Source organism: Hyalella azteca, unplaced genomic scaffold, assembly GCF_000764305.2.
Source record: "Hyalella azteca isolate HAZT.00-mixed unplaced genomic scaffold, Hazt_2.0.2 contig1444, whole genome shotgun sequence".
Classification (NCBI taxonomy): Eukaryota; Metazoa; Arthropoda; class Malacostraca; order Amphipoda; family Hyalellidae; genus Hyalella; species Hyalella azteca.
The window spans coordinates 16,221-26,214 of NW_025931762.1; the positions used below are offsets into that span (position 1 = coordinate 16,221).

The window sequence follows — 9,994 nt, forward strand, 5'->3', positions numbered from 1 at the left end:
GGGCCAAAATACCACAGAGTGTCATTCGTGACTCGTGTAAGGCTTTCTCTAAGCGTCTACAACTCGTTATTGATGCAATGTTGGACATATTGAATGAAATTGTGGCAATTGTATCTCTGATCCTCTGCCTACATAAATACATTTTCAAACATTCACAATTGTGTTTCATTTCATAGTTCTACCCACTCAAAGTTGTAACGCTAAATATTGATGACCCTGTAATTGAAAATATGAATTAGTGGGAAGATGCATGAATGATGATGTCTAGAATAGGTTATTCAGCTCCCCATACAACCATTTTGTCACTCGTTATCAATGATTGTTCTTAAAATTTTAATTCCAGTCTAAATTTTATGCAATGAAAAATTTGTGTTGTAGCTGAACGGAGTACAGGAAATTAGGCTTGTAGACAGTACAAGTTTCAGTAGTTTATACGAGATTTACATCCATATGAAGCACCACGTTTCATTGATGACGTGCAAATTTATAACAATGTTCGAGTTTATTTGAGCGTCTTCGTCTCTCACCTGGTTTAGGATTATGAAAGGCCACAATAGACTTTATTTGCGCAGTAGCATCATAACTCTAGGTTAATTCGAGTGAAACGAGTTGCCTTGTCTTGGAGGAAAGAAGTGATGTCGACCAATCAAGCGTATTAGACCAACAGATGCTGGATCACTAACTATCTCTCTGAAGGTTTGTGTGAAGTTTACCTATAATTTTAATGGACATAGCTCAATGATAGTTACTTGAAGACTTTAAACCTTTCACAAGATGGCAAGTGTGACGATAGAGTGCGACGTTTGCAACGAGAAATTCGATTCGGGCAACCACAAGCCGCTTGGCCTGACCTGCGGCCACACTTTTTGCTTCTCTTGCATCACAAATTTACTAAGACTCTCTGGCGCCCGAAATTGCCCAAAATGTAGGAAACAATTTTCCCAAAGAATTGATGAAATGATGGTCAACTACGCACTGATTCCTTCAGAAAACACGGCTCGCCCACATGCCCCGAGCTCGCTGTCAGAGGCACCGTGCCTCCATCAAGGGAAGGCGCTGGATTACCTGTGCGTGGACTGCATATCCCAAATAAAAATTAGTGCCAACATCAGCTACGGCCTCATGCCAATCGGCAGTCGTGTGGGTGCCGCATTAGCGGCTCGGCGCTGATGGAAGGACCATTTTGGGGCCATATTAGGGGCCACTCGCTGGCAGTGGATCGCTGCCTCGGCCTGGCGATGACTCGACAGCAGCGGCAGCGAGCGGCGCCAGTTCGCTCGCCACGCGGCGCACTCCGTGATGCTTGACTGCATGCGGGCGCCGTATCAGGGCCGTGTAGGCAGCGGCCTTAATACGGCCGATTCTTGTATTTATTTTAAAAAAAAGCAGCCCTGCGGCGCCTGCCCACAGATCGTAATATGTCATTCAAGCGTAAGTTAGGCGTTCGTTGAATGTTCAATTGCATAAATCATGGGTGTGTTGACGAGTATTAGCGAATTAATTTAATGCATGTATTACATCATTCCGGTAATAAGTGAATCAACTAACACACCCACGTTCTTTTACAATAAACAATCTTACGAACGCCAAACAAACACCTGTTAAACATATTACTTGCAGTGAGCATGCACCACAGGGCTGCAGTTCTACTTATACTAAAATATTGCAATTATTACATTGTACGTCGCGTGTCTCCGTTCTAATTACGTCGTCGCATCGTGAATAATGACCAAAATTCTGATCCTATCAGCATCTTGAACTTGCTTCAGATATTGAATACTAACTACTGATCAGGATACGTGATTTTTGTCGTATCAATTTAAATAAATAATGTTGAGCTCAAACTTAATTTTCTAACATTTTGCTACAACTAAAATGTTCTTTGATAGAATCAACAATGATCGCATGAACTAATTTTTTTCTAATGAGGTTAATAATGATTAGCCGGATTACCGTTAGATTTAATCAAAGGGCAGTCACTCATTAAGAAGGTTCGACATGCTCTTTTGCAAGAGATCTCCAGCTTCAGCAGAAAAGAAGCCAGAGCATGGTTTTTGCGGTAATTTTTCTTTTATCATTTAATATTTAATTAAATCTTTTAATAATCATTAAAAAATTATCTTAATATAAATGGTTTCTTTATGTGGATTGATTTTTATATGATTGATTTATTTTTGATTGATTGATTGATTTATTTTTTTTATTGATTGAAAACACTAAATTTTTTGTGGAAACTTTTGTGTTGGAGTTAATATTTAGGACTCCAGTCCTAAATATGTTAATATTGACTCCAGTTGGAGTCAATATTGGGACTTACGGAGACGCGCGGTCAGACCTTCTGTATTAAAACTATAGGTGAACAGTCCTGCTTAGTTTTTGTGGTAACTTTTCGTTAATCATTTAATATGTAATGAAATATTATAATTATGTTTTAAAATTAATACCAATTTGAACGGTTTCTTTATGCCGCTCCATGCACATTAATTAAGAACACTATATTTTTTTTGTGGAAACTTTTCTGTCGGAGTCAAGATTACATTAATAATGATATGCATTTAAGAATTACTTTTTAAACATTCTTTAAAAAATTAGTTTTTAAAGACGACACTCCTAAAGAGGCCAGTGTATCCGATGTTACACATGTACAACGAATTTCTAATCTAATTTTTAAATATTAAAAAAATTTGTTTTTACTTCTTTTAATATATATTTTTTCTAGTTTCGAAATTATTTATTCTGCCAATTAATTCATGCATTGTCTCCGATTTTACGCAAGTTGCGAAATTTCGAAGCGATTGGACATTTAGAAGTTTGTTAAATATCAATTAAAAAATTTATGGCAGACAAACAAACAAGAAGAAGTGAAGTTAAAAATAGGGTTGTAAAAAATGGAGCGACATTCTCATGCCAATTGATTTTGTTTTCGAGCACTCAATCGCCTGCCTGTTTAAGCCGAAAATGGCCATATGTACATGCCTTTGAAGTTCAAATCATGACTTTCATATCATATGGTGGTGATAATATATGGTCATATCATGTATATGGTCATATCACATTTATATGGTCATCTTATGTATATCTCAGCACTTATATGGCGCCAAGTCTCGTTACTGGTGACTTCTCGCCTGGAAACATTGATCAGTAGCGTCGGTTGTTAGCAACCGAACACCAAGTGCCGCGCGCGCCCCGTAGAGTTGTGATACAACAAAGTCTATATTTTACAACTTTATACGAGTGTTGAACAAACAAATCGAAACGATTTTGGTCTAATGAACGCGGCCGTATGGGATGAATTGGACACTTCTTAGACTATAATATTAGGGGTTAATTTTTGGGATGATTTTTCATTGTACGAAACTTTATTAAATCGATACCAATCTTGAACGATTTAGAAAATAAAGCTATTCATTAACGCGCTCCTGCGAGCTACAAATTTATAAATTCACAGCGCCATCCTTGTTCGATTTAACTGCGGTAGGCCGCATGCCGAACTCATGGCGTTGTTGCGATGCCTCCACACTGCCTGCGTTGAGGCAGCGAGAAGGCGCTGTTCAGTGCAATTGTTCGGCGTGTTCGGAGCTGCCAGCAGTTCTGCAGTGAAATAGTGAGGGCCGAGCTGCATTTGTCGGCAGCGGCCACACGGCGGTACTGTGGCACCCAGAAGGCGCTTGTAGCGTGATGACGGCAGAGAATGGCAGTATTGCGGCAGTGACTGCTTCTATTCACTGCCGGACGGGGCCAGCAATTTTTATCTGGGATGGAACTCGTGTGCTTCACGTGCATCAGGGGCAAGCATAAAAATCACGAAATTGAGTTATTAGACGACCTACTTCAGGAGGATGAATCTGTTTTGAACTCGTGGACGAAAATACGGACAACAATGCACGACAAACTCGGGCGCGTGAATAATTTAGTCTCCGTATCAGACGGTATATTGAGTTTGATTGATGGTCAGGTTGATTTGATGATCAACATGAAGACTAAATTTCTAGGATGGAGGGACTCGCTGCTGGCCCAAAAAGTGTCGACAGAGCAAGACCTCAAGGCTTGGGATACCCCGGCCAGCGGTGTGGTTGAGAACAAGCGACATGAATGCAAAGAAATGCTTAGTCGTCTAAAATTGAAACCTCCAGAAAATATGGAGATACCAGAGATCAAAGCGAGGTTGTCAGCAGCTTTGAAGAAATGTGATTCATTACAGGCGAGTGGAATGACATACATGAGGCGAATATGTAGTTAGAATACAGAGCAGGAGTCTGCGCTGATTTCAGTAACTAAACAGGTTATAGCAGGTTTAGAGCAGGATCGGTCATGCTTGTCTCATAACAGCAGGTTTGAAACTCTTAGGGCTAAGTTAAAATGTATTGCCAAAAAAATATCAAACTTACATCGTAATCAAAATATGAATGCCGTATAAGTGGAGACTTCAAGTATTATTAATGTGGTGCACACGTTTATTTGGTCATTTTTATAATAAATGTATCTCATGTTGCTGAGGAGTTACTAGATTCTAAATTTTAGATTCAAGGGCCTGCTGTTACGGCGACGGCGCGGCAGTGCGCCGGCGCTAGCGCACAGCTGCAAGATCAAAACGACCTTCAGGCGACGCCACCGCAGGGCGCAACTACGGGAGCGACTCCTCGAACATTCCAGGCTCCTGGGCCGGTGAGTCATCGCTCAGAGAATGAGGGTCCATGTGCAAATAACGTTGAAATTATTACTTCCTAACCCAATTTTGCCCAGCAACAACCCTGAAGACGAGCTACAAAAACCCATTCATATTCAGAGTTTATGCTGAGTTTACGTATGCTACTCAGCGAATAACTTGTGAAATTAAATAGTTCAGGAAGGCCATAAATAGCAATAAAAATTCCATCGCTATGAGTCTCAACACTAATATAATATTGTCTTCAACGATCGATTCGAATTTTTTCCTTCCTGCGGGCTTAATTCTAAAAATAATTTTATGTTTGCTTGATCCAAAAAGACGTATATTCAGTTGATTGATGCAATATAATTTCGTTTTAATTTCTAATAGGAAGATGGATAGATCTAATGATTTTCGAGAGAGAGGGAATATAAGCAAAATTCAGGAGAGAATGCATATTGAGATTATTTAACATTCGCGAGGAAGCATGAACTGTTACTCTATTTAAATTGAGAAACTTTAGAAGTCTGAAGGCTATGCCCAAATAAAAATTAAGAGTGGAGCACCTATGTTTTTATGATGGCTATCACCGGGCGCCATAGATGGAGCAACCATGATTCATACAGTGAATTATGGTTGGCGTGCACCACCTATCCCACATCTATAACCCGCCGATGGCCTCCCTACCATTAAAGCTCTTCTTTCGCCAATAAACTACCCATTGGCAGCGGTGGCGTATCGATAAGCCACCGATGGCCACCTTTACAACGAAGTCGATAAAAATTTATTCTTTAGTTTCAAATTCGATGCTATTGCATTTATACTGATAATGCTCCATACAATCACCATTCTAAGGGCTACGTATGCAATTCGACCATGGCAGTAAAATTAACAATTTCAGACATGTAGCAGGAACAAATCATCAAAGTGACATACATATACCTCGCGAGAAATTGACTTGAAGAAAGTCCCTGCCTGCAGGGTCCAAAATACGATCTTCCACACAGCCAAGCCCCTACCGCTGAGCCGTCGGAGAGGGCTTGGCACTAGTTTCATTTTAAAAGATTTATTTTAAGCAAAATGGCAGAGGTTAGTTAGTTCTACCGCCGTGATAGTTAGATGATTCTATCAGCAATTTTATTTCAACTTGCTGCTTTATGCGAGTAAACAGCCGCTGAAAGAAACTTCGTTTATCCATAACGAACGATGGTTCAGGCTAGAGTAAAGGCTACGGGAAAATGCTTAAAAAGTATCGAAGTTTATCAATGCGAACATTACACCAATTTTGATAGCGGTTTGATTCGAAATATTTTCACCAAGAATGTTCATGCCTGAAATGAGAAATTGATATCACTCGATGATTTTGAAATGTCAGGTGTGAAATACCTGCAACACTTTGAGTCACTTTTTTGTGTAGGAAAGATGCCGGTACCACTTTAAAATCAAAATAATTGCCAGACTGTATCAGCAAATTTCACCTAAATAATTAAATTTCACTATCGGAGTCAGCGATAGAAAACCGAATTTTTACTCGTATCCCTCTGCTTAAATATGATAGTTTTTTGACAAGCAAATTACCCGGAAAGCACATATCTCAAGCATTACATGCATGGCAAAGATTAATAGGAAGCTCAACGATGAGGCGCGTCAACCCAACAGGTATGAACGCGTGCATACTTGACTGACTTGCTCGCTGTGCTTTGTACTTAAGATGCCGAGCCGCTGTTGACTACGTCAATGTGGCTTTAGAGTTCTGGGGCCGTATTATCAAAACTTCGTAGGTACGCAAAAACGACTTACGTGTTGCGTAAGTGCTGACATGCTGACGTAACTCTAGCGGTGGTATTATCAAAACATTTGGCGGGAAGCTACGTAACGTAACTGTACACCTGCTCTGAGATGTCGTAAGTGGAGTTCCGCACAAGTTTAGAGTGTCTGCTGAAGCAATAGGAAACTATTGATTTACTAGCGAGTAGAAACACGGTGAATGGTGATAACGTCTCACCCATTTATCCAAATTCATCCTAGTCAGGCACCGCAAATGCCGCTGACACCACACATCCTACTTTCGTCCAAGCGAACTGCGCACTGGTCGATAGGAGCTTACTGGAGCTATAGGAACAGTAAATCCAAAGCCTCTGATTGGTCAGTTAGCCAGATGGTTTTGATAATACGCTTGTAGCTAAGGCTTGCGTACGAATGTTTTGAAAATGCCAAAATTATGGTGTACTTACGTAACACGTAATTTTTTGTCGTAAATACAAAAAGTTACAAAGTTTTGAAAATCCGGCCCCAGGTAATTGGGGCAACTTATGTATATTGTAAATATTATGGAAAAAACTAAATCAATCCACTTAATGATCCATACTTAATGATGCAATAATTAGTCTCAATTGATTGCAGTATTTCCAACACAGCCAGTTGGCGCATACGCAAAATTTGCAATAATTTACGCAATATCTCAAATAAACAAAAAAAAAACGGATTCGCCGTCTTATATGAAAACTGTATTTTTGCGATAGAATTTTCTATTGTTCCTCGGAAAATTTATATCAGGAGCAGTCTGATTCATCCCCGCAGTGGCTTTACTTTGGCTTGAAAAATTTGTGAACACCTTGCTGCTGTCGCAATTTGTGAACACCTTGCTTTCATGCTAAATTTTTGCTAAATTTTCTCAAGTGAACCTAATCTTAAAAGCCAAGCACACAGAACGAAGTCATGGTTTTGTATCGATCTCAAATGACCCACAACCCAATAACACCTTTCTACTTCGGATAAATTACTGTGGCAAATACTTTCATGCACTGTGTAGTTTGGGCAAACGGTTACCGGTGGCTTACAGGAGATTCGCCTGAATTGCGCCATCGATCATTCAGACCCTAGAAATCTTCGACTATTCATCGACACCTATACTCGCACTGACACCTATACTCGCCCTCTCGATTTATTGGTGTTTTATTGTCAATTTTCGGCGGATCTAGCCACCCTCCGTTACGGCACCTATAATCTACTATCGCCACCTAAAATCATTGATGCGCAACCCTTAATTTTTGTTTGTAAAACAGGCAGTGCGAAAAAAAAGTTTATAAACCTTCCTTTGAAGCGGGTAAATGATGATGTTCATCTGACTAATAAACGCTTTTTTTATTAATTCAGCTTTTCTACTTTCATAAGTCTATTCATGATACTGAGCAACAATTATTTTAAATGAAATTAATCTTCGTCTAAATAAATTAGTGTTAAAAATTCCGGTTGAGTTTCCAGACATATGAGCTTGCAACATATGAGGACGGTGTGCCTTGGACAGTCACCAGCCGTGCTGAAGGAGAGCGAGCTGTCGCCAGCCTGGCCAACAACATCAAGCCCAGTCGCCTCGTGGTGCTGTCCACCCACACCCGCCCCATCCCGGGGCTGGAGGAGCTGCTGTCCTGCCTCGCCGCCCTACACACCGGCAACATCAGCCTGCTGCCCCTGGACTCCTTCTGGAGGCCGGCAGGACAGTCGGATGGAGGCATGGGAGCCATCATCAAAAAATTCAGGTACATTGGTCAATAGTTTGACAATTCGCAAAAATAATCGCAATATGAACAGGTGAAAAAAAGGATTGAAAGCCAACTACTTAAAAACTTTCAGTCATTATGGGAGGTCGTTGCAAGGAGGCAAGTTATCAAGTTATCACTTTTTTTCTTATATTACATTGATAATGTAATCGAATATAACGATAACCTGTTACACTTGAAAATGTAACTTTCAAATGCATATGCATCCATAGTCGGAACCAATTGATTTATAATCACCTAATGAAGTGAATATAAAATTTAGAGCATCTTAAAAGCTCATCGCCCATAAATGGAATAAAATATCTCACGGTATAAGGATAAGTACAAAGTAAATGAACAATGGGAAGAAATTTTATCCGTGCCCATGCCCCATGCGTATTCTAATTGACGTTCTTCATATATGTCTTCACGTTTATTATAACGTATGCGCATGTAGTGATATTTTTCAAGTTTACTAAATAGTGCAATAGTTGTTTCTTCTATATTCTTGTCTTGAGTCACCGCTGACGTTATCTCGCCAGTCGCCTTGCATGGCTCCCATCGTAACTTGGATGGACCTTTAAAATGAACATAAAGTTTTGTGGAAACTCATGTTATGTCTGCGGTAGTCACGTGTGCCAATAGAAGCTTTCCCACGTTGGTGGTCGGAACGCAATTAACGTTCGTAGCTCCAATACAAGTTAAATTTTCGTGTTTCAAGCTCATAAGTCTAGACGTGAAATGAAAATTTAAATTTCATTAAAGCTTTGAAATCTCCATACATTACTATACCTTATTCTTCCAATTCTTTTATAAGGGATGTTTCTTGATCATTCATTCTCTCACATTTTCCTGTGTTTACAGTGACCGCCTAGATACCGTGTACGGTACTCCTGATCAAGTATGGGCCTACTTAAACAAGCGACATCCCACCGACATGCAGTGTGGTAGATTTTATCCTAAAATCGATTTATATTTTACTCAAATTATTTCTGATTCATTCTAACTGCTGTAAATTAATGTTTTATCTGTTGCAAGCCTTGGAATTATTTTAAGTCTTTCCTAAGAAACGGCAGTTTTATCAGGAATTGTTATCATTGCTTATGTTGCACCATTGATTCTTTAAGCAAGTTTGTTAGAACAAAACACAAACTAGCTTTTGTACATTTCATTTACTTTTTATATACTTCACTAAACAAAGAATTGCTCACAACTATGAAGCATAAGTTGTTTCGAGGTTATCAAGAAAATTGTATGAGCATGAGAAAATTAAATGAAAAGCGACAACTGATGAGGATAACGGACACGTTCAAATAAGTGGGCAAAATAAATTATTCTGAACATAAAAAATAGACAATTTTTTGGTAACTTACCTCGGACTTTGTGTGAAAGGTATATTTACGGCTCCCAAACTCCAAACAGGGGCAACTAAAGCAAGGCCTTACAAGATCGGGGTACGTTTTGACAGCGACTTCATCTGGCCTTCATTGTTCCCTGCTAAAATGGGTAAGTTTTATAATATTTAAGGGGAGCGTCTACTCTAAAATTAAAAATTTCCACTTTTTCGGTTTTTATACTCATTTTAAAGCTGACATTCTGCCCTATCCAACGGTACCACTGCCATCTCTCTACGTTGATTTATGATTTCACGGCATTTCATGAAAGGGGGGCGGGTGGGGGAGTTCATTAAGTAATTAGATAGGAACTAATTAGCTGCTGAGCTCTTTAAATATAGTGTCTACTTGAGTTGTGCTGCAGTTACATGTTTAGTCTCATCTTAAAGCTGACATTCTGGCCTATCCAACGG

The 9,994-nt window shown here is 39.5% G+C and overlaps 1 protein-coding gene across 1 annotated transcript; it reads left to right on the forward strand.

Moving 5' to 3' along the window:
• The first annotated feature begins 3,757 nt into the window (after positions 1–3,757).
• LOC108672615 lies at positions 3,758–9,713 on the forward strand. The gene is made up of 5 exons (XM_018160317.1): positions 3,758–4,201; positions 4,522–4,665; positions 7,913–8,187; positions 9,052–9,134; positions 9,610–9,713. The coding sequence occupies exons 1-5, from the start codon at positions 3,758–3,760 to the stop codon at positions 9,711–9,713; spliced, it is 1,050 nt and encodes a 349-aa protein (XP_018015806.1).
• Positions 9,714–9,994: the final 281 nt, after the last annotated feature.

What these genes read in the sequence shown, in the direction of transcription:
- LOC108672615 (XM_018160317.1), top strand. Translation starts at nt 3,758, where the DNA reads ATGGAACTCGTGTGCTTCACGTGCATCAGGGGCAAGCATAAAAATCAC. An exon ending in AGAAATGTGATTCATTACAG is followed by an intron (nt 4,202 to 4,521) that starts GCGAGTGGAATG and finishes TCTAAATTTTAG; the next exon opens with ATTCAAGGGCCTGCTGTTAC. An exon ending in GCCATCATCAAAAAATTCAG is followed by an intron (nt 8,188 to 9,051) that starts GTACATTGGTCA and finishes CTGTGTTTACAG; the next exon opens with TGACCGCCTAGATACCGTGT.